Here is a 25696-nt window from a genome sequence, read left to right as displayed (position 1 = left end):
TTGCTCTTTGTTTAATGTTCTAAATTGACTGTGTGTCATGGAAACATTGGGTGGCGGAGTAGAGATACATCTCTAACAAAAGAGGTGTAAGGCACTCCTTCCCTCCATTAGCCCACAGGACACCCTTTGGCCAGGTGTAGCACCTGCTTAGCCCCCAGTCAGGCTCATGTGAAGTCATGGGAGCAGGTGGTGGATGGTCGTATGAGCAACTGCAATCACAAGTCCTGGTTATGTGACCACTGACGCAAGACAGGCAATCTGTAAAGAGTATTGTCAATGGCTTGGATCAAGACCATGACCGTCCATCTCATACGACATGGCACAGGATGATCATGATGACGATTTAATGGAAACATTAAACAGATTTTCCTCCAGTTTTGTCAAAGTTTTGGCAATAGAGTGGAAACAATTCTGATGAACAGCTCAACCAAGATAAACCGAAAGCAGCATACTAATAGATAAATTAAATCATGGTGAGATAGATAAATAAACAGACAACAAAATAGATTGTGCGGATTGGTGATAACATATCCTCTTCACTGACAATCAACACTGACACACCTCAGGGGTGTGTGCTTAGCCCACTGCTCTACTCTCTCTCTACACATGACTGTGTAGCTAGGCATAGCTCAAACACCATCTACAAATTTGTGGATGATACAACCATTGTTGGTAGAAACTCGATGATGAGAGGGCGTACAGGAGTGAGATATGCCAACTACTGGAATGGTGCTGCAGCAATAACCTGGCACTCAACATCAGTAAGATGAAAGAGCTGATTGTGGACTTCAGGAAGGGTAAGATGAAGGAACAAATACCAATCCTCATAGAGGGATCAGAAGTGGAGAGAGTGAGCAGCTTCAAGTTCCTGGGTGTCAAGATTTCTGAAGATCTAACCTGGTCCCAAAGTATTGATGAAGTCATAAAGAAAGCAAGACAGCGGCTATACTTCATTCGGAGTTTGAAGCGATTTGGCATGTCAACAAATACGCCTAACAACTTTGATAGCTGTACCATGGAGACCATTCTGACAGGCTGCATCACTGTCTGGTATGGAGGGGCTACTGCACGGGACCGAAAGAAGCTGCAGAAGGTTGTAAATCTAGTCAGCTCCATCTTGGGCACTAGCCTACAAAGTACCCAGGACATCTTTAGGAAGCAGTGTCTCAGAAAGGCAGTGTTCATTAGTAAAGACCTCCAGCACCCAGGGCATGCCCTTTTCTCACTGTTACCATCAGGCAGGAGATACAGAAGCCTGAAGGCAGACAATCAGTGATTCAGGAACAGCTTCTTCCCCTCTGCCATCCGATTCCTAAATGGACTTTGAAGCTTTGGACACTACCTCACTTTTTTAATATACAGTATTTCTGTTTTTGCACATTTTTAATAATCTATTCAATATACATAATTGATTTACTTGTTTATTTATTTTGTTTTATTTTTTTCTCTCTCTTCTAGATTATGTATTGCATTGAACTGCTGCTGCTAAGTGAACAAATTTCATGTCACATGCCGGTGATAATAAACCTGATTCTGCTTCTGATGAGAAAAGCCATTCACACAAACAGTAAATATTGCAAAAACTGGAAAATATCTAATAGAAGTTGAACAAACGGATTATTTTCTCTGGGGCGGTGGAGGCTGAGGGGAGATCTGATAGAGGGTAATAAGATTATGAGAGGCATAGACAGAGTAGACAGAATATTTTTCCCAGAGTTGAAATGTGTAACATCAGGGGTGTGCATTTAAAGTGAGAGGGGCTAACTTCAAAGGAGATGTTGGGAGCAAGTTTTTTTTATTTTTTACACAGAAAGTGGTGGGTGTCTGGAATGTGTTGCCTGGGGTGGTGGTAAAGGCAGATACATTAGGGACTTTTCAGAGACATTTAGATAGGCACATGAATGTGAGGAAAATGGAAGAAATGGATGTTGTGTAGGCAGAATGGGTTAGTTAGGCTGCCCACTTGATTTTTAATTTAATTGGATCAGTACAATAGTTGTGGCTGAATATCCGTTCCTGACCTGTACTCTTTGACGTTTTATGTTAACCACAATCTAAAAGTCAGTCCTACTGTAGATTGACAAAAACTAAGTAACAAAGGGACAAAACTAAAATAACTTAACAAATAATGGAATAAAAATCCCTTTGTCTTACCCGTGTTGCACTTGAAGTAGGTATCTTCAGAAGACAGATCATGATTGCCAAACCGGAATCCAAGCAGCACTGAAGATGAAATGAGTGTATCACAACTTGTCATGGATTCGGGTATTTATTTTGTTGGTAACTGAGAGCTACATTTTGAAACTTTTAGTACATCCAAATAAATATGATTTATCCTGCCATAACAAATAAAATCTACTTCTAATATTTTATAAATACAGTGAATTCCAGTCAATAGGACCATCGGTTAATTACGGCAGCCACTTACTTTGGAACAACTCTTAAACAACAAGAACTAATTGAGAAATAGCCCGATTCTCTTTGTTTATTTGAGACACTGTGCCACGTAAATAGGGCAAAGGACTGTTGCCGAACAGTTTCTAATCGCTGCCAGTCACTTGTACTTGTGTGGTCATTTAACACTACACCGTACTTAAAGTTAACAGTTCTTAACTAGCGTCAGTTGCGTGTTCTTGTGTTATGTTATCCATTTGGGCCAAAGGATGCTGTTTTGAAAGGCAGTGATTTTTAATCATTTTTGATTTTTATTTTGATTTTTTTAACCCTGGCCAGGATTTCACAAAGGGGTTTGACACTTGCCATTATCTGTACTAGGTGCCTGTGCTGATTTTGTTCATTTACAGTCATTTAGGAACAGTGAAGCATACATTGGATTAATTCCTCCGTCGATAACTATAAGGAACTAATACAGTTTTATCGTACTCTTGCAGTCTCCTAATTTGTTCTGTATTTTATTTAAATACATAATTTGTTACTCAATTGAACTGTCAGTTGTCTTGTTTTATACCTTTTTAACTAGTTCCATGAAACTTTAGCTCATTGGGGCAGCCGTTGACTTGGGCCAAAACGTACTGGTACCGATGAGTACCAATTAACTGAAATGCACCGTATTAAGTTTTTGTTCACGTTTAAGTCTATCAGAATAGAAAGAAATGGGGCCAGAGGAAGCATCCTGCCCCCCGACCATTCAATATGATCATGGCTAACTTTGACAGGCAAACACGAGGAAATCTGCAGATGCTGGAATTTCAAGCAACACACATAAAAATTGCTGGTGAACGCAGCAGACCAGGCGGCATCTATAGGAAGAGGTACAGTTGACGTTTCGGGCCAAGACCCTTTGTCAGGACTAACTGAAAGAAGAGTTAGTAAGAGATTTGAAAGTGGGAGGGGGATGATAGGAGAAGACAGGAGGGGGAGGGATGGAGCCAAGGGCTGGACAGGTGATTGGCAAAAGGGATATGAGAGGATCATGGGACAGGAGGCCCAGGCAGAAGGAAAAGGGGGAGGGGGGGAAAACCTAGAGGATGGGCAAGGGGTATAGTCAGAGGGAGCGAGCAAGAAAAAGGGAGGGAAAAAAATTAATATAATAATAAATAAGTAACGGATGGGGTATGAAGGGGAGGTGGGGCATTAACGGAAATTAGAGAAGTCAATGTTCATGCCATCAGGTTGGAGGCTACCCAGACAGAATATAAGGTGTGGTTCCTCCAACCTGACTGTGGCTTCATCTTTACAGTAGAGGAGGCCGTGGATAGACATATCAGAATGGGAATGGGACGTGGAATTAAAATGTGTGGCCACTGGGAGATCCTGCTTTCTCTGGCGGACAGAGCGTAGGTGTTCAGTGAAACGGTCTCCCAGCCTGCGTCGGGTCTCGCCAATATATAGAAGGCCACATCAGGAGCACCAGATGCAGTATATCACCCCAGCCGACTCACAGGTGAAGTGTCACCTCACCTGGAAGGACTGTCTGGGGCCCTGAATGGTGGTGAGGGAGAAAATGTAAGGGCATGTGTAGCACTTGTTCCGCTTACAAGGATAAGTGCTGGGAGGGAGATCAGTGGGAAGGGATGGGGGGGGGGACAGAGGGGGGCAGGGAAAGATGTGCTTAGTGGTGGGATCCCGTTGGAGGTGGCAGAAGTTACAGAGAATTATACGTTGGACCCGGAGACTGGTGGGGTGGTAGGTGAGGACAAGGGGAACCCTATTCCTAGTGGGGTGGCGGGAGGATGGGGTCTCCCAGTGGCCACACATTTTAATTCCACATCCCATTCCCATTCTGATATGTCTATCCACGGCTTCCTCTACTGTAAAGATGAAGCCACACTCATCTAGAAGAGCCAGGAAGGGCCATGAGAAGGCCTTGGCAGACAGGAAAACCCCAAGGCATTCTACAAGTATGTGAAGAGCAAGAGGATAAAACGTAACAGAATAGGACCAATCAAGTGTGACAGCGGAAAAGTGTGTATGGAACCGGAAGAGATAGCAGAGGTACTTAATGAGTACTTTCCTTCAGTATTTACTACAGAAAAGGATCTTGGTGATTGTCGGGATGACTTGCAGCAGACTGAAAAGCTTCAGCTTGTAGATATTAAGGAAGAGGATATGCTGGAGCTTTTGGAAAGCATCAAGTTGGATAAGTCACGAGGACCAGATGAGATGTAACCCAGGCTACCGTGGGAGGCGAGGGAGGAGTTTGCTGAGCCTCTGGCAATGATCTTTGCATCATCAATGGGGATGGGAGAGGTTCCGGAGGATTGGAGAGTTGCAGATGTTGTTCCCTTATTCAAGAAAGGGAATACAGGTAGCCCAGGAAATTATAGACCAGTGAGTCTTACTTCAGTGGTTGGTAAGTTGGTGGAGAAGATCCTGAGAGGCAGGATTTATGAACATTTGGAGAGGCATAATATGATTAGAAATAGTCAGCATGGTTTTGTCAAAGGCAGGTCGTACCTTACGAGCCTGATTGAATTTTTTGAAGATGTGACTAAACACATTGATGAAGGTAGAGCCATATATGTCGTGTATAACGATTTCAGCAAGGCATTTGACAAGGTACCTCATGCAAGGCTTATTGAGAAAGTAAGGAGGCATGGGATCCAAGGGGACCTTGCTTTGTGGATTCAGAACTGGCTTGCCCACAGAAGGCAAAGAGTGGTTGTAGACGGGTCATATTCTATATGGAGATCAGTGACCAGTGGTGTGCCTCAGAGATCTGTTCTGGGACCCCTCCCCTTTGTGATTTTTATAAATGACCTGGATAAAGAACAGGAGGGTTGGGTTAGTAAATTTGCTGATGACACAAAGGTTGGAAGTGTTGTGGATAGTGCGGAGGGCTGTCAAAGGTTACAGCAGGACATTGATAGGATGCAAAACTGGGCTGAGAAGTGGCAGATGGTGTTCAACCCAGATAAGTGTGAGGTGGTTCATTTTGGTAGATCAAATATGATGGCAGAATATAGCATTAATGGTAAGTCTCTTGGCAGTGTGGAGGATCAGAGGGATCTTGGGGTCTGAGTCCATAGGGACTCTCAAATCTACTGCACAGGTTGACTCTGTGATTAAGAAAGAGGGATTTTGGCCTTCATTAATCGTGGGATTGAGTTTAACAGCCGAGAGGTAATGTTGCAGCTGTATAGGACCCTGGTCAGACCCTACTTGGAGTACTGTGCTCAATTCTGGTCGCCTCACTACAGGAAAGATGTGGAAACCATGGAAAGGATGCAGAGGGGATTTTCAAGGATGTTACCTGGATTGGGGAGCACGTCTTACAAGAATAGGTTGAGTGAGCTCAGCCTTTTCTCCTTGGAGTGACGGAGGATGAGAGGTGACCTGATCGAGGTGAATAAGATGATGAGAGCTATTGATCGTGTGGATAGTTAGAGGCTTTTTCCCGGGGCTGCAATGGCTAGCACAAGAGGGCACAGTTTTAAGGTGCTTGGAAGTAGGTACAGAGGAGATGTCGGGTAAGTTTTTTATGCAGAGAGTGGTGAGTGCGTGGAGTGGGCTGCTGGCAGCAGTGGTGGAGGCGGAAATGATAGGATCTTTTAAGAGACTCCTGGATGCCTACATGGAGCTCAGAAAAATAGAGGGCTGTGGGTAAAGCCTAGGTAGTTCTAAGTTAGGCACATGTTCGGCACAGCTTTGTGGGTCGAAGGGCCTGTATTGTGCTGTATGTTTCTATTGTTCAAATAGCACCGAAATATGAAATACAAAACAGTGGACTAACTAGAGTTTTACAAGAGGGCACAGTTTTAAGGTGCTTGGAAGTAGGTACAGAGGAGATGTGAGGGGTTAGTTTTTTTATGCAGAGAGTGGTGAGTGCATGGAATGGGCTGCCGGCAACAGTGATGGATACGATAGAGTCTTTTAAGAGACTCCTGGACTGGTACATGGAGTTCAGAGAAATAGAGGGCTAACCCCAGGTCATTTCTAAGGTAAGGACATGTTTGGCAAAGCTTTGTGGGCCAAAGGGCTTGTATTGTGTTGTATGTTTTCTATGTTTCTATATGCCCTTTCCTTGGCTTTTATCCAGTCCTTAATTTCCCTTGTCAGCCACGATTGCCTACACCTGCCATTTGACAACACCTTCAACTGTGGGACATGCCTATCCTGTGCCTTGTGAACTATTCCCAGAAACTTCAGCCACCTTTGCTCTGCCGTCATCTGCGCCAGTATCCTCCTGCAATCCACCTGGATAAGCTCGTCTCTCTTGCCTCTGTAATTCCCTTTATTCCACTGCAATACATGTGACTCGTGTTTCTTCCTCTCAAACTGCAGTATGAATTCAATTATATTTTGATCACCACCTCCTCAGGGTTCCTTTACATTAAGCTCCCTATTAAGATCTGGGTTATTACACCACACCCGGTCTAAGATAGCCTTTCCCCAGGTGGGCTCAAGCACAAAATGCTCTAAAAGGTAATCTCATGGGCATTCAACAAGTTCCCTCTCTTGCGATCTGACACCAACCTGATTTTCCCAATCCCCTTGCATATTGAAGTTCCCCATTACAATTCTGCCAATACCCTTATTACACGCATTTTCCAGCTCCCTTTGCCATCTCAACCCCACATCTTGGTTTGTATTTGGAGGCCGAGATATGATTCCCATGATTTTTTTTTACCGTTGCAGTTTCTTAACTCCACCCACAAAAATTCAACATTCTCTAATCCTATGTCACCTCTTACTAAAGATGTAATTCCATCTCTTGCCAACAGAGCCACACCATCACCAATGCTTTCTTGCCTGTCCTTTCGATACGAAGTCTATCCTGTGATGTTAAGCTCTGAACTATGGCCTTCTGTCAGCCACAACTCAGTGAAGCCCACAACATCATACCGACCAATCTCTAATTGCACCATGAGTTCAACCACCTTATTCTGAATGCTACGCACATTCAAATACACCATCTTCTGTCCTGCATTCTTCACCCTATGGAATTTTGCCTCTGCAGTACAATTTAACTCTTTGCTCTGTCTGCATATGAAGCCAGTCACTGGCTTGTCCTTCCTCACATTCATGTTACATCCATCATCTACTTGTTAACCTCCTGGCTCATCCTCAGCTCTATCATACTGGTTCCAATCCCCCTTGCCATATTAGTTTCCTTTACATACTAAAAATCGATAGATTTCTGTCAGGAATGAAGTGTTTGAGTCTCCACTGCCCCCTTGGATAGAGAATTTTTAAACGGAGAGAGAGAGAACAGGAAATTGGGGGCTAAAGGGTAGACTACTGGTCTTTAACAGGATCTCCTCTGTATAGCACTATCACCACCCCAACCATCTGCACATTTGCCAACACCATGTTGTGACTGAGCAGAAGTGACAGTGATTGGGGCCATTCTCCTCTCCGTACTTTAATAAGATGCACAGTCAATGTAGGGCACTCAGAGATGATAACGTAACTTGGCCGCGGATGGTCTCAAGCCCCGCTGTGAAAGGAAGCAGATTGGGTATGGGACTAGCAACCCCATCTCATAAAAACCCAGAGCTACAGAAGCTCCAAAGACCTCATCCCAGGGAGAGGAAGGGCACACCGAGAAGATTGGCTACACATGGGAAAGCTTGGAGGATTGAGCCCAGCACAGAGGATTCTGGCAAGCTACTGTCACTAGTCTGTGCCCCAGTGGATGTGATGGGCTTAAGCAGAAAGAAGAAGAAGAAGATATGATAAAATGGTTGTTCCAACAGAGACCCTTGAACTGCATATGTTTCTCAACTTGTACAGTTTGCTCCATGTTTGAACGTGAGTGAGTTATGGGTCAAAATTTCCACATTCAATTTCTATCACCACACACAATGATGGCATCATCACATGCACAAGATGTCCAATATAAAGTCTGAAAATATGCAACCAAGAACGTGCTTATCTGGAGCAATGCACTCAAAATGCTGGAGGAACTCAGCAGGTCAGGCAGCATCTATGGAAATGAATAAATGTCAACATTTTGGGTTGAGTGAAATGTCAACTGCTCATTCACTTCCACTGATAGTGCCCTGACCCGTTAAGTTCCTCCAGCATTTTGTGTGCTTTCTCTGGATTTCCAGCATCTGCAAAATCTCTCGTTTCTGAGTTACAATTGTTATTTCTCCTGAATGGCAACCAATCCCGAAATTATTCCTACCTTCAGAGGCAATATGCATGGCAGCTTGGCCAGAAAGGTTTGGAAGTGATTGCAGATTGTAGTCCACAGATTGTTTGGTAAATCCATCGGCAAAGCTTCCATGTAAGTCGCGATGTTATCCAAACAGCGAAGCATGGCTCCCCCTGCTGGTAAGTTCTTCTTGTTGTTTAAACCCTGTGTCGTGTTTGGATCACAAAGTAACAACACAAAGTTAAGAGATGCTTAATTAATGTTTTTCTCATTTAACTTACAATAATATTCTAAAAAAAATAGAACAGTACAGGAACAGGACCCTTAGCCCACAATGTTGTGCTGAACCAATTAAATTGGTAATCAAATGGCCAACTAAACTAATCCTTTCTGTCTACACAATGTCCATACCTTTCCATTTTCCTCATATTGATGTGCCTATCTAACCATCTCTTACAAGTCCCAAATGTATCTGCCTCTACCACCACGCCAGGCAGTGCGATCCAGGCACCCACCCTCTCTGTGTCAAAAAAATCTTGTCCTTCACATCTGGTTTGAAATTAACCCTTCTTGCCTTAAATGCGTGCCCTCTGGTATTAGACATTTCAACCCTGGGAAAAAGATGCTGTCTCTTACTCTACCTGTGGCTCTCATAATCTTATAAACCTCTATCAGATCTCCCCTCAGTCTCTGCTTCCCCAGAGAACACAACCCAAGTTTGTCTAATGTCTCATTATAGCACATGCTATCTAATCCAGACAGCATCCTGGTAAACCTCTTCTGCAGCCTTTCCAAAGCCTCGACATCCTTCCTATAACAGGGTAACCAGACAGTATGCAATACTCCAGAGTGGTAAATCTGTGGAACTTGTTGCCACAAGCAGCTGTGGAGGCCAAGTCTTTATGTATATTTAAGGCAGAGGTTGACAGATTTTTGAGTGATGGTCAGGGTATAAAGGGAAACTGGTGGTGGAAAGCAGAAGACTGGGGCTGAAAAGAAAATTGGATCAGCCATGATGAACTGGTGGAGCAGACTCAATGGGCCAAATGGCCTAATTCTGCTCCTATAGTATGTGGTGTTATGTGGCTGAACTCGAGTTTTATGCAACTCCAGCATAACTGGATAAATGGATCACATTGATTTCTATTGCAGAACATTATTTAAAAATGCTAATGAGCAAGTTTTTTCCATGTTCTGCATTACCTCCAGGAGCTGATTCAATGCTGCCACTGAACTCAACTCATTGAAGTCCATCAAAGAGGAGGCCAAAGTTCGAAGGAAGCTTCCATCTAAATCAAAATCAGAATCAGGTTTAATATCACTGGCATATGTCATGAATTTTATTAGTTGCAGCATCAGTACATTGCAATACATAATAATAAAAAAAACAAATTACAGTCAGTATATTAAATTATATTAGTATATACTTAAATAATGAGTATATAAGTATGAATTAAATTATATAAGTAGTGCAAAAAGAAAGCATAAAAATGTAAAACCTGCAATTACTTCTAAGCTTAAGGAACAGTAAATGTTAGTATCTATTATCAAAATATTATTGCTAACATTTTGCAATTCGTATTTGGAAAAACAATACCTTTGATGTTGCTTTGAAATAGCTGTGGAAGAATACTGTTGGGAGCTAGCTGATGGAAGGTGCAACGTAGAAACTGCTTTGCCACACCAGCAGTGTTCCCAGGAATCAACATGCTTCAAAAAAAATGTAAACATTGTTAAAAATTTATTCAAAAAGATGGAAGGAAATTCCATCATTTACAAGGATAGGTAATGGAAACTATCAACTTTTGAGCTGCTAATATAATATCAAGACTACAATTCCAAAAAGTAACAGCATGTTAATGAAAAAGCAAAATCTTCTCACACTGCACACAGAACATTAACCATATAGAATACATTAGTCTTAGGTTCAATCATCTACGCTAAGTTAGCGGATAGTGGCAGTAGATGTGCCATCAGGAGCTCAGCAAGTCTTCAACTATCCCAAAAGCTAGAGTTCCAAGATCTAAGATCTGTATTGTGACTACAGGGTTGTGACTAGTGGTGTCCCACAAGGATCTGTTCTGGGACCTCTACTTTTCGTGATTTATAATAATGACATGGATGTGGGGGTAGAAGGGTGGGTTGGCAAGTTTGCAGACGACACAAAGGTTGGTGGTGTTGTAGATAGTGTAGAGGATTGTTGAAGATTGCAGAGAGACATTGGTAGAATGCAGAAGTGGGCTGAGAAGTGGCAGATGGAGTTCAACCTGGAGAAGTGTGAGGTGGTACACTTTGGAAGGACAAACTCCAAGCCAGAGTACAAAGTAAATGGCAGGATACTTGGTAGTGTGGAGGAGCAGAGGGATCTGGGGATACATATCCGGGGATACATGTCCACAGATCCCTGAAAGTTGCCTCACAGGTAGATAGGGTAGTTAAGAAAGCTTATGGGGTGTTAGATTTCATAAGTCGAGGGATAGAGTTTAAGAGTCGTGATGTAATGATGCAGCTCTATAAAACTCTGGTTAGGCCACACTTGGAGTATTGTGTCCAGTTCTGGTCGCCTCACTATAGGAAGGATGTGGAAGCATTGGAAAGGGTACAGAGGAGATTTACCAGGATGCTGCCTGGTTTAGAGAGTATGCATTATGATCAGAGGTTAAGGGAGCTAGGGCTTTACTCTTTGGAGAGAAGGAGGATGAGAGGAGACATGATAGAGGTGTACAAGATATTAAGAGGAATAGATAGAGTGGATAGCCAGCGCCTCTTCCCCAGGGCACCACTGCTCAATACAAGAGGACATGGCTTTAAGGTAAGGGATGGGAAGTTCAAGAGGGATATTAGAGGAAGGTTTTATTACTCAGAGAGTGGTTGGTACGTGGAATGCACTGCCTGAGTCAGTGGTGGAGGCAGATACACTCGTGAAGATTAAGAGACTACTGGACAGGTATATGGAGGAATTTAAGTTGGGGGCTTATATGGGAGGCAGGGTTTGAGGGTCGGCACAACATTGTGGGCCGAAGGACCTGTACTGTGCTGTACTATTCTATGTTCCATGTTCTATGTATTGGGATTGGTTGGGGGAGGGGGTAGGTAACAGAAACCCTAATAACCATTAAGATTATTTAACCAACACGCACAACACGCTGGAGGAACTCAGCAGGTCGGGCAGCATCTGTGAAAACGATCAGTCAACGTTTTGGGCCGGAACCCTTCATCAGGACTGAAGAGGGAAGGGGCAGAGGCCCTATAAAGAAGGTGGGGGGAGGAGAAGGCTGGTAGGTTCCAGGTGAAAAACCAGTAAGGGGAGAGATAAAGGGGTGGGGGAGGGGAGCAGGGAGGTGATAGGCAGCAAAGGTGGAGAAGGAATAGGGGAAAACACAATGGGTAGTAGAAGGAGGCAAAACCATGAGGGAGATGACAGGCAGCTGGGGGAGGGGGCAGAGTGAAATTGGTCAATATTAAACCAGTCCGCGGTGCAAAAAGGGTTGAAGACCCCTGATCTAAACTAGCTGGCTGGCTGCCAAGGAGCTACGCTATTGATATCCTACGTGATGAGGCCAAACTCCCTGTAGACTTGCTTAAAGTTGTAATAGAATAAACATGATAATATAACATAACATAAGTACACATTTTAATGTCACATTTTCTGCATATACCCAAGTTGGTTCACAGATTAGACAAAATCACTAAACAAAGTATTACATACACCCTTGGAGGTCAACCGGGGTGGGGGGGATATGGGGTTGTGGGGGGGGGCAGGGGTGCTACCTCCCTGAAATGAGTTTTTGCAGGGTGGGAGGTCTGCTACTCATGCAATCAATGATTCCCTCTGCAAACTGATAGGGGGTGAACTGTGAGGGACATATAGTTACATACTGTAGGTCTACAATTTCACTGTAACAGAGGCTGGACAAACTTGTCTTGTTTTCTCTACAGCAGAGGCTGAGGGGGAATTCTGAAAGATTATGAAAGGCAAAGATAGAGTAGACAGACAGTACCTCTTCCTCAAGTTGAAATTATTTTGACACAGAGTGATGGGTGCCTGGTGGTGGTAGAGGCTGATCCATTAGGGACTTTTCAGAGGCATTTAGATAGGCACATGGCTGTGAGGAAAATGGAGGGATATAGAAACATAGAAAACCTACAGCACAATACAGGCCCTTCGGCCCACAAAGCTGTGCCAAACATGTCCCTACTGTAGGACTACCTAGGCTTTACCCATAGCCCTCTATTTTCTAAGCTCCATGTAGGCATCCAGAAGTCTCTTAAAAGATCCTATCGTATCCGCCTCCACCATCGCTGCCAGCAGCCCATTCCACGCACTCACCACTCTCGAGTAAAAAACTTATCCCTGACATCTCCTCTGTACCTCCTGTATGGACATTGTGTGTGCAGTCAGAAAGGATGAGTTTAATCGGCTATTTGATTACGAATGTAATTAGTTTGGGACAACATTGTGCACCGAGTGGACACTTGCTGTGCTGTACCGTTCTTTGTTCAGTTAATTCAAAGTCAATTTCAACTCAGAATAGCCATTCGCTGAGACAGTACATCCAACAGAAGAAGATAAAGTTTGTAAATAGCTCTGAGGATTGGAGATACTAAGGGAGCCTCACCCTGTGGTGATTAATTATGACAAATGAAATTCCATTTTTTATGCCAAACTATGACCTCAATTGCCAGAGCTGGATTTTTATAATCTAAACATCGAGGTGAGCAGGACCTTGATTCATTAGTAGTTCTTAGTAGTACACAATCTCCCAGTACTACAACAGTCCCTCGGAACTTCAGTGAACTCTCAGCTGTGTCATCAATTACCAGAATCTGAACTGGAAAGCTGCATGCAAAGTTGGCCAAAAACATTAATTGTACTCTTTTCCAAGATGATGTCTGGCCTGCTGGGTTCCTCCAGCATTTTGTGTGTGTGTTAAATATGTCCCTCAATTCTGGATACTCTTTTTAAACTGGTTTTGAGTAGTTTGACCAGGGCGATCGATGCGGACTGGGGTGTTTGAACAGTTTGATGATCAGGGTGATCGATGCGGACTGGGGTGTTTGATCAGTTTGATGATCAGGGTGATCAATGCAGACTGGGGTGTTTGATCAGGGCGATCGATGTGGACTGGGGTGTTTGACCAGGGCGATCGATGCAGACTGGGGTGTTTGATCAGTTTGATCAAGGCGATCGATGCGGACTGGGGTGTTTGATCAGGGCGATCGATGCGGACTGGGATGTTTGATCAGTTTGATCAGGGCGATCGATGTGGACTAGGGTGTTTGATCAGGGCGATCGATGCGGACTGGGGTGTTTGATCAGTTTGATCAGTTTGATCAGGGCGATTGATGCGGACTGGGGTGTTTGGAACAGTTTGATCAGGGTGATCAATGCAGACTGGGGTGTTTGATCAGGGCGATCGATGTGGACTGGGGTGTTTGACCAGGACGATCAATGCAGACTGGGGTATTTGATCAGTTTGATCAGGGCGATCGATGTGGACTGGGGTGTTTGAACAGTTTGATCAGGGCAATCGATGCAGACTGGGGTGTTTGAACAGTTTGATCAGGGCGATCGATGCAGACTGGGGTGTTTGATCAGGGCGATCGATGCGGACTGGGGTGTTTGAACAGTTTGATCAGGGCGATCGATGCGGACTGGGGTGTTTGAACAGTTTGATCAGGGCGATCGATGCGGACTGGGGTGTTAAATCAGGGTGATATCGATGTGGACTGGGGTGTTTGATCAGTTTGATCAGGGCGATCGATGTGGACTGGGGTGTATGAACAGTTTGATCAGGGTGATCGATACAGACTGGGGTGTTTGATCAGGGCGATCGATGCGGACTGGGGTGTTTGAACAGTTTGATCGGGGCGATCGATGTGGACTGGGGTGTTTGAACAGTTTGATCAGGGCGATCGATGTGGACTGGGGTGTTTGAACAGTTTGATCGGGGCGATCGATGTCGACTGGGGTGTTTGATCAGGGTGATCGATGCAGACTGGGGTGTTTGAACAGTTTGATCAGGGCAATCGATGCGGACTGGGGTGTTTGAACAGCTTGATCAGGGTGATCAATGCAGACTGGGGTGTTTGATCAGGGCGATCGATGTGGACTGGGGTGTTTGACCAGGGCGATCGATGCAGACTGGGGTGTTTGATCAGTTTGATCAGGGCGATCGATGCGGACTGGGGTGTTTGATCAGGGCGATCAATGTGGACTGGGGTGTTTGAACAGTTTGATCAGGGCGATCGATGCAGACTGGGGTGTTTGAACAGTTTGATCAGGGCGATCGATGCAGACTGGGGTGTTTGATCAGGGCGATTGATGCGGACTGGGGTGTTTGAACAGTTTGATCAGGGCGATCGATGCGGACTGGGGTATTTGATCAGTTTGATCAGGGCGATCGATGTGGACTGGGGTGTTTGATCAGTTTGATCAGGGCGATCGATGCAGACTGGGGTGTTTGATCAGGGCGATCGATGCGGACTGGGGTGTTTGAACAGTTTGATCAGGGCGACCGATGCAGACTGGGGTGTTTGATCAGGGCAATCGATGCAGACTGGGGTGTTTGATCAGGGCGATCCATGCGGACTGGGGTGTTTGAACAGTTTGATCAGGGCGATCGATGCGGACTGGGGTGTTTGATCAGGGCGACCGATGCCGACTGGGGTGTTTGAACAGTTTGATCAGGGCGATCGATGCGGACTGGGGTGTTTGAACAGTTTGATCAGGGTGATCGATGCAGACTGGCGTGTTTGATCAGGGCGATCGATGCCGACTGGGGTGTTTGAACAGTTTGATCAGGGCGATCGATGCGGACTGGGGTGTTTGATCAGTTTGATCAGGGCGATCGATGTGGACTGGGGTGTTTGATCAGTTTGATCAGGGCGATCGATGCGGACTGGGGTGTTTGAACAGTTTGATCAGGGCGATCGATGCAGACTGGGGTGTTTGACCAGGTTGATCAGGGTGATCGATGTGGACTGAACTGTTTAAATGGTTTGATCAGGGTTATCGATACGGACTGGGATATTTGATCAGTTTGATCACGGCGATCGATGTGGACTGGGGTATTTGATCAGTTTGATCAGGGTGATCGATGTGGACTGGACTGTTTAAATGGTTTGATCAGGGTTATCGATACGGACTGGGATATTTGATCAGGGTGATCGATGCAGACTGGGGTGTTTGATCAGTTTGATCAGGGCGATCGATGTGGACTGGGGTGTATGAACAGTTTGATCAGGGTGATCGATACAGACTGGGGTGTTTGATCAGGGTGATCGATGCAGACTGGGGTGTTTGATCAGGGCGATCCATGCGGACTGGGGTGTTTGATCAGGGCGATCGATGCGGACTGGGGTGTTTGAACAGTTTGATCAGGGCGACCGATGCAGACTGGGGTGTTTGATCAGGGCAATCGATGCAGACTGGGGTGTTTGATCAGGGCGATCCATGCGGACTGGGGTGTTTGAACAGTTTGATCAGGGCGATCGATGCGGACTGGGGTGTTTGATCAGGGCGACCGATGCCGACTGGGGTGTTTGAACAGTTTGATCAGGGCGATCGATGCGGACTGGGGTGTTTGAACAGTTTGATCAGGGTGATCGATGCAGACTGGGGTGTTTGATCAGGGCGATCGATGCCGACTGGGGTGTTTGAACAGTTTGATCAGGGCGATCGATGCGGACTGGGGTGTTTGATCAGTTTGATCAGGGCGATCGATGTGGACTGGGGTGTTTGATCAGTTTGATCAGGGCGATCGATGCGGACTGGGGTGTTTGAACAGTTTGATCAGGGCGATCGATGCGGACTGGGGTGTTTGACCAGGTTGATCAGGGTGATCGATGTGGACTGGACTGTTTAAATGGTTTGATCAGGGTTATCGATACGGACTGGGATATTTGATCAGTTTGATCACGGCGATCGATGTGGACTGGGGTATTTGATCAGTTTGATCAGGGTGATCGATGTGGACTGGACTGTTTAAATGGTTTGATCAGGGTTATCGATACGGACTGGGATATTTGATCAGGGTGATCGATGCAGACTGGGGTGTTTGATCAGTTTGATCAGGGCGATCGATGTGGACTGGGGTGTATGAACAGTTTGATCAGGGTGATCGATACAGACTGGGGTGTTTGATCAGGGCGATCGATGCGGACTGGGGTGTTTGAACAGTTTGATCGGGGCGATCGATGTGGACTGGGGTGTTTGAACAGTTTGATCAGGGCGATCGATGTGGACTGGGGTGTTTCAACAGTTTGATCGGGGCGATCGATGTCGACTGGGGTGTTTGATCAGGGTGATCGATGCAGACTGGGGTGTTTGAACAGTTTGATCAGGGCAATCGATGCGGACTGGGGTGTTTGAACAGCTTGATCAGGGTGATCAATGCAGACTGGGGTGTTTGATCAGGGCGATCGATGTGGACTGGGGTGTTTGACCAGGGCGATCGATGCAGACTGGGGTGTTTGATCAGTTTGATCAGGGCGATCGATGCGGACTGGGGTGTTTGATCAGGGCGATCAATGTGGACTGGGGTGTTTGAACAGTTTGATCAGGGCGATCGATGCAGACTGGGGTGTTTGAACAGTTTGATCAGGGCGATCGATGCGGACTGGGGTGTTTGATCAGTTTGATCAGGGCGATCGATGTGGACTGGGGTGTTTGATCAGTTTGATCAGGGCGATCGATGCAGACTGGGGTGTTTGAACAGTTTGATCAGGGCGATCGATGCGGACTGGGGTGTTTGACCAGGTTGATCAGGGTGATCGATGTGGACTGAACTGTTTAAATGGTTTGATCAGGGTTATCGATACGGACTGGGATATTTGATCAGTTTGATCACGGCGATCGATGTGGACTGGGGTATTTGATCAGTTTGATCAGGGTGATCGATGTGGACTGGACTGTTTAAATGGTTTGATCAGGGTTATCGATACGGACTGGGATATTTGATCAGGGTGATCGATGCAGACTGGGGTGTTTGATCAGTTTGATCAGGGCGATCGATGTGGACTGGGGTGTATGAACAGTTTGATCAGGGTGATCGATACAGACTGGGGTGTTTGATCAGGGTGATCGATGCAGACTGGGGTGTTTGATCAGGGCGATCCATGCGGACTGGGGTGTTTGATCAGGGCGATCGATGCGGACTGGGGTGTTTGAACAGTTTGATCAGGGCGACCGATGCAGACTGGGGTGTTTGATCAGGGCAATCGATGCAGACTGGGGTGTTTGATCAGGGCGATCCATGCGGACTGGGGTGTTTGAACAGTTTGATCAGGGCGATCGATGCGGACTGGGGTGTTTGATCAGGGCGACCGATGCCGACTGGGGTGTTTGAACAGTTTGATCAGGGCGATCGATGCGGACTGGGGTGTTTGAACAGTTTGATCAGGGTGATCGATGCAGACTGGGGTGTTTGATCAGGGCGATCGATGCCGACTGGGGTGTTTGAACAGTTTGATCAGGGCGATCGATGCGGACTGGGGTGTTTGATCAGTTTGATCAGGGCGATCGATGTGGACTGGGGTGTTTGATCAGTTTGATCAGGGCGATCGATGCGGACTGGGGTGTTTGAACAGTTTGATCAGGGCGATCGATGCGGACTGGGGTGTTTGACCAGGTTGATCAGGGTGATCGATGTGGACTGGACTGTTTAAATGGTTTGATCAGGGTTATCGATACGGACTGGGATATTTGATCAGTTTGATCACGGCGATCGATGTGGACTGGGGTATTTGATCAGTTTGATCAGGGTGATCGATGTGGACTGGACTGTTTAAATGGTTTGATCAGGGTTATCGATACGGACTGGGATATTTGATCAGGGTGATCGATGCAGACTGGGGTGTTTGATCAGTTTGATCAGGGCGATCGATGTGGACTGGGGTGTATGAACAGTTTGATCAGGGTGATCGATACAGACTGGGGTGTTTGATCAGGGCGATCGATGCGGACTGGGGTGTTTGAACAGTTTGATCGGGGCGATCGATGTGGACTGGGGTGTTTGAACAGTTTGATCAGGGCGATCGATGTGGACTGGGGTGTTTGAACAGTTTGATCGGGGCGATCGATGTCGACTGGGGTGTTTGATCAGGGTGATCGATGCAGACTGGGGTGTTTGAACAGTTTGATCAGGGCAATCGATGCGGACTGGGGTGTTTGAACAGCTTGATCAGGGTGATCAATGCAGACTGGGGTGTTTGATCAGGGCGATCGATGTGGACTGGGGTGTTTGACCAGGGCGATCGATGCAGACTGGGGTGTTTGATCAGTTTGATCAGGGCGATCGATGCGGACTGGGGTGTTTGATCAGGGCGATCAATGTGGACTGGGGTGTTTGAACAGTTTGATCAGGGCGATCGATGCAGACTGGGGTGTTTGAACAGTTTGATCAGGGCGATCGATGCAGACTGGGGTGTTTGATCAGGGCGATTGATGCGGACTGGGGTGTTTGAACAGTTTGATCAGGGCGATCGATGCGGACTGGGGTATTTGATCAGTTTGATCAGGGCGATCGATGTGGACTGGGGTGTTTGATCAGTTTGATCAGGGCGATCGATGCAGACTGGGGTGTTTGATCAGGGCGATCGATGCGGACTGGGGTGTTTGAACAGTTTGATCAGGGCGACCGATGCAGACTGGGGTGTTTGATCAGGGCAATCGATGCAGACTGGGGTGTTTGATCAGGGCGATCCATGCGGACTGGGGTGTTTGAACAGTTTGATCAGGGCGATCGATGCGGACTGGGGTGTTTGATCAGGGCGACCGATGCCGACTGGGGTGTTTGAACAGTTTGATCAGGGCGATCGATGCGGACTGGGGTGTTTGAACAGTTTGATCAGGGTGATCGATGCAGACTGGGGTGTTTGATCAGGGCGATCGATGCCGACTGGGGTGTTTGAACAGTTTGATCAGGGCGATCGATGCGGACTGGGGTGTTTGATCAGTTTGATCAGGGCGATCGATGTGGACTGGGGTGTTTGATCAGTTTGATCAGGGCGATCGATGCGGACTGGGGTGTTTGAACAGTTTGATCAGGGCGATCGATGCGGACTGGGGTGTTTGACCAGGTTGATCAGGGTGATCGATGTGGACTGGACTGTTTAAATGGTTTGATCAGGGTTATCGATACGGACTGGGATATTTGATCAGTTTGATCACGGCGATCGATGTGGACTGGGGTATTTGATCAGTTTGATCAGGGTGATCGATGTGGACTGGACTGTTTAAATGGTTTGATCAGGGTTATCGATACGGACTGGGATATTTGATCAGAGTGATCGATGCAGACTGGGGTGTTTGATCAGTTTGATCAGGGTGATCGATGTGGACTGGGGTGTTTGATCAGGGCGATCGATGTGGACTGGTAGTTTGAAGGTTTGATCACGGGCTTCAGAATAGAGGTAAGAAGGAATTTTTTAGCCAGAGAATCGTGAAACAGTGGAATGCTCTGCCAAGGACTGTGGTGCAGGCCAAGTCCATGGGTATATTTAAGGCAGAAGTTAACAATTTTCTGATCGGTCAGGGCATCAAAGTCAAAGGATATGGTGAGAGAGCAGGTGTATGGGGTTGAGTGGGATCCGGGATCAGCCATGATGGAATGGCGGAGCAGACTCGATGGGCTAAATAGCCTAATTCTGCTCCTCTGTCTTATGGTCTTCATCATGGCTTGGCTTTGTGAACGAAGATTTAGGAAGGGGGCTGCCCACATCTGCTGCAGGCTCGCTGGGGGCTGACGAGGCCAATACGGGACAGGCAGGTCCGGCCACAGCGGCTACAAGGGAAATTCTGTTCTGGGTTTAGTGCTGCTGTGTCACGGTTCTTCCTCCTTCTCCTTTTGTCCTCAATGCCAGCCCTGCGTGCGTCCTCGAAGGAGGAGACAGATTGGTGAATAGTGTGTCACCAGGCCTCGCGATCGGAGGCTAGATTAGACCACTGGCGATGGTCAATATGACAGGCACCAAGGGATTTCTTCAGAGAGTCCTTGTACCTCTTCTTCGGTGCCCCTCTGTCACGGTGGCCAGTGGAGAGTTCACCATACAGCACAATCTTGGGCAGGCGATGACCCTCCATCCTGGAGACGTGCCCTGCCCAGCGCAGCTGCATCTTCAACAGCATGGCCTCGATGCTGGTGACCTCCGTCTGTTTGAGGACTTCGATGTTGGTGACGAGGTCACTCCAGTGGATGTTGAGGATGGTGCGGAGGCAGCACTGGTGGAAACGCTCAAGGAGTCGTAGGTGGTGACGGTAGGTGACCCGCGACTCGGAGCCGTACAGGAGGGTGGTCAGTACAACGGCTCTGTACACGCTGATCTTTGTGCCTTTCTTCAAATGCTTGTTGTTCCAGACTCTTTCGTACAGCCTGCCGAACGCGCTGTTTGCCTTTGCCAGTCTGTTGTCAATCTCTTTGTCGATCTTGACGAGATGGTGCACCCCAGGTAGCTGAACTGGTGGACTGTCTTCAGCTCTACCTCACCGATGGTGATGCAGGGAGGGTGGTAATCTTCCTAAGGTGCGGGCTGATAGAGAACTTCTGTCTTCTTCAAGTTGACTTCCAGTCTGAAGAGATCAGCAGCCTCTGCGAAGCAGGATGTTATACGCTGCAAAGCTGTCTCTGTGTGGGCAACAAGGACAGCATCATCGGCGAAGAGTAGCTCTCGGATGAGCTGCTCCAGTGTCTTGGTGTGGGACCGTAATCGCCTCAGGTTGAACAGGCTGCCATCGGTGCGCTATCGGATGTAAACACCGTCCTCGTCATCAGGGTCTTCTGTGGCCCTATCGAGCATCATGCTGAAGAAGATGGTGAAGAGAGTTGGCACGAGCACGCAGCCTTGCTTTACTCTGTTGCCTATTGGGAAGGGTTCTGAGAGGTCGCTGTTGTGTCTGACTTGGCCACTCTGATCTTCATGTAGCTGGATGACCATGCTGAGGAACTTTGGGGGGCATCCCAGTCGTTCCATGATTTGTCACAGACCTTCCCTGCTCACAGTGTCGAATGCTTTGGTAAGGTCGACAAATGTCACGTACAATCCCTTGTTCTGTTCCCTACATTTTTCTTGGAGCTGCCTGAGAACAGATACCATGTCGGTGGTGCTCCTGTTGGCTCTGAGCCACACTGGCTCTCTGGGAGGTGTTCTTCTGCAATGCTGGGCACCAATCTGTTCAGGGGTACTCTTGTGAGGGTTTTTCCTGGCATAGAGAGCAGAGTTATCTGCCGGTAGTTGGAGCAGTCGGACTTTTCCCCCTTGTTCTTGTACAGGGCGATGATGACTGCATCTCGGAGGTCCTGTGGTAGTTTACCTTGTTCCCAGCAGCAGACAAAGAACTCATGGAGTTTGGTGTGTAACGCTGGGCCCCCATGCTTCCAAATCTCAGGTAGGATTCCATCAACTCCTGCTGCCTTGCCACTTTTCAGCTGCTCTATGGCCTTGACTGTCTCTTCTAGGATTGGAATCTTGTCCATTTCTGGATTCTCTGGCTGTTGTGGGATGCGATGAATTGCTGAGTCTTGGACCATACGGTTGGCGCTGAAGAGAGTCTGGAAATGTTCTGACCACCGGTTCAGGATGGACGCATTGTCTGTGAAGAGCGCCTGACCGTCTGCACCGTGCAAGGGACTCTGGACCTGGTGCGAAGGGCCGTACACCGCTCTCAGGGCTTCATAAAACCCTCTGTAGTCACCGGTGTCTGCGCAAAGCTGAGTTCTCTTTGCGAGATTGGTCCACCACACGTTCTGAATCTCTTGAAATTTGTGCTGGAGGTTGCTGTGTACAAGGCAGAAGGCTGCTTTCTTACCAGGACAAGATGGCTGAGCAAGGTGCGCCTGGTGGGCAGATCTCTTCTTCAACAGCAATTCTTGGATCTTCTGGTTGTTTTCATCAAACCATTCCTTGTTCTTCTTTGTGGAAAACCCTAGGACTTCTTCAGAGGTTTGCAGGATGGTGGTTTTTAGGTGTTCCCAAAGCACTTCTGGAGAGGAGTCTGTAGGGAAACTGGGATACTGAAGCCTCTTCTGAAGATTCGGTCTTATGGACCGATTAACCTACTAACCAGTACATCTTTGGACTATGGGAGGAAACCAGAACACCCGGAGGAAAGCAACATGCATACATGAAGAACATACAAACTTTATTACAAAGGATCCTTGCCATAGAGGGAGTACAAAGAAGGTTCACCAGATTGATTCCTGGGATGGCAGGACTTTCATATGATGAAAGACTGGATCAACTAGGCTTATATTCATTGGATTTTAGAAGATTGAGGGGGGATCTTATTGAAATGTATAAAATCCTACAGGGATTGGACAGGCTAGATGCAGGAAGATTGTTCCCGATGTTGGGGAAGTCCAGAACGAGAGGTCACAGTTTGCAGATAAAGGGGAAGCCTTTTAGGACCGAGATTAGGAAAAACTTCACACAAAGAGTGGTGAATCTGTGGAATTCTCTGCCACAGGAAACAGTTGAGGCCAGTTCATTGGCTATATTTAAGAGGGAGTTAGATATGGCCCTTGTGGCTAAAGGGATCAGGGGGTATGGAGGGAAGGCTGGTACAGGGTTCTGAGTTGGATGATCAGCCATGATCATACTGAATGGCGGTGCAGGCTCGAAGGGCCGAATGGCCTACTCCTGCATCTATTTTCTATGCTTCTATGACACTGGAATTGAACTCTGAACTCCATGCCACAAGCTGTAATAGCAGCATGGAAATATCAGTCACCCAGTCATCCTGGGCCCCTACACTAGTTATGTAGCTGATGAAAGCAGCACATTAGATATAGCAGCACAGTATAGCTGACGAACTGAAAACCAAAGATCACAATCTGACTGCTCTCCTAGCTCTTAGAGAGATACAGAGGTTGCTTAAGATAGAAAATAAATAGAGGAAATTAAAACAGCTACATGAAGTATTACAGCTTCAAGATTGAAAACTTTATAAGCAATAGAAGCAATTCAAAGTTAATGGGCGGTGACTTTAATTTATGTTTGAATCCCATGTTGGACAGATCCATAGGTAGTCCGGCTTTACCGAATAAATCGGCTACTATTATTAACTCTTTTATGTTGGATTCTGGGATTTCAGAAATTTGGAGATTTCTATATCCAAATGATAAGGAATTCTCCTTTTTTTCACATGTTCATTGTTCTTTTTCCCGAATTGATTATTTCTTGATTGACTCTCGTTTGATTCCATATGTAGTTGATTGTAATTATGACATTATTGCTATTTCAGATCATGCTCCAATGAAACTTTCCATCAAGTTAATGGACACCTCTTGTACTAGTAGACAATGGCGATTTAACCCTATTTTGCTTCACGATCAGGACTTTGTCAAATTTATAAAGGAGCAGATTGATTTCTTCTTTTCAACTAATACTACAGAAGAAGTTTCCAATGGAACTGTTTGGGACACCTTTAAAGCTTATATCCATGGTCAGATTATTTCCTATTCGGCTGGTTTGAAAAGATGTGTTAACAATGAAATACTTCTGTTGGTTGATAAAATTAAAGAAGTCGATAAAAAATATGCTATTTCTCCCAGTAAGGAGCTGTACAAACACAGAGTTGAACTCCAATTGGAACATAGCTTATTATTAACATCCTCGATCGAAAATCAATTAATGAGAACTAGAAGTGATTTTTATATTCATAGCGATAAATCAGGTAAATTACTGGCTAACCAATTGAAATTTGATTCAGTTAAACGTCAAATTACTAAGATTCGCAAACAGGATGATACTTTCACAGTTGATCATGCTGGGATAAACCAAACCTTTCAAGAATTTTATACCTCTTTATATCACTCTGATTTTCCTCATGATTCTAATTTCATGCATGATTTTTTAAGTAAATTGAGTTTTCCGAAACTATCACCCGAAGATTGCTTATCATTAGAAACTTCCATTTCAGAGGAAGAAATAAGAACTGCAATCTCATCATTGAATTCCGGTAAAGCACCCGGTCCGGATGGGTTTACAGTGGAATTTTTAAAATTTTTTTCCTCCATTCTTTCGTCTAAGTTGTCTAGAATATTCAAGGAAGCAATCAGTTTAGGTAAATTACCACAATCGTTTTATGAAGCCTCTATTTCCTTAATTCTTAAAAAGAATAAAGATCCTACTGATTGTGCATCATACAGACCGATATCTCTTCTGAATGTAGACTCTAAAATTTTTTCAAAAATTCTAGCAACTAGGTTGGAGAGGGTGTTACCTCAAATTATGTCCATGGATCAAACCGGATTTATTAAAAATCGCTATTCATCCTTTAATATTGGGAGGTTAATGAATATTGTTTATACCCCCTCACTTACTACCCCAAAATGTATTATCTCATTAGATGCTGAGAAAGCCTTTGACAGAGTTGAATGGCCTTATTTATTTAATGTTCTTGAGAAATTTAATTTTAATTTGACATTTATATCTTGGATTAAATTGTTATATTACTCCCCGGTAGCCTCGGTTTGTACAAATAATTATAGATCTTTTTTTCGTCTTTTTCATGGTACTAGGCAAGGTTGCCCTCTTAGTCCTTTACTATTCAATATTGCTCTTGAACCTTTAGCAATTGCTATTCGTGACTCGCCAAATATTGTTGGTATTACCCGTGGAAACGAAATACATAAATTATCATTATATGCAGATGATTTGTTGTTATACATCTCTAACCCGGAGAAGTCAATTCCTGCTATCCTAGGTCTGTTGGCTCAATTTAGTAACTTCTCTGGTTACAAATTGAATCTTAATAAGAGTGAATCATTCCCTTTAAATAAGCATGTACCTATTTATGGACGTTTACCATTTAAATTGGTTACTGATTCATTTATATATTTAGGGATAACAATTACGAAAAAATGTAAAGATTTATTTAAAGCTAATTTTTTACCTTTAATTGATCAGATTAAACTTTTATTTACCAAATGGTCGCCAATCTCTTTGTTTTTGATTGGTCGGATTAATGCTATTAAGATGATCATTTTGCCCAAATTTTTGTATATATTCCAATCGGTTCCAATTTTTATCCCAAAATCTTTTTTTGATAACGTAGATTCAAAAATTTCCTCATATATTTGGCAGATTAAAAATCCTAGGTTACGTAAAAGGTATTTACAAAAATCTAAAAAG

At 45.5% G+C, this 25696-nt stretch overlaps 1 protein-coding gene across 1 annotated transcript in view; it reads right to left on the bottom strand.

Annotated features, from left to right (window-relative positions):
- LOC134344062 (protein unc-79 homolog) overlaps window positions 1-25696 on the bottom strand; it is a 403221-nt gene that overhangs the window by 117771 nt on the left and 259754 nt on the right. The window contains exons 36-39 of the mRNA XM_063043251.1: window positions 10161-10273; window positions 9767-9852; window positions 8594-8767; window positions 2155-2223 (exon numbers count right to left, since the gene is read on the bottom strand). Coding sequence (XP_062899321.1) covers window positions 2155-2223; window positions 8594-8767; window positions 9767-9852; window positions 10161-10273 — 442 coding nt within the window. The remainder of the gene's footprint in view (window positions 1-2154; window positions 2224-8593; window positions 8768-9766; window positions 9853-10160; window positions 10274-25696) is intronic.

Source organism: Mobula hypostoma, chromosome 1 (assembly GCF_963921235.1).
Source record: "Mobula hypostoma chromosome 1, sMobHyp1.1, whole genome shotgun sequence".
Lineage (NCBI taxonomy): Eukaryota > Metazoa > Chordata > Chondrichthyes > Myliobatiformes > Myliobatidae > Mobula > Mobula hypostoma.
The sequence above is the reverse complement of the archived record's forward strand: the minus strand, read 5'-3'. Positions and strand labels throughout refer to the sequence as shown.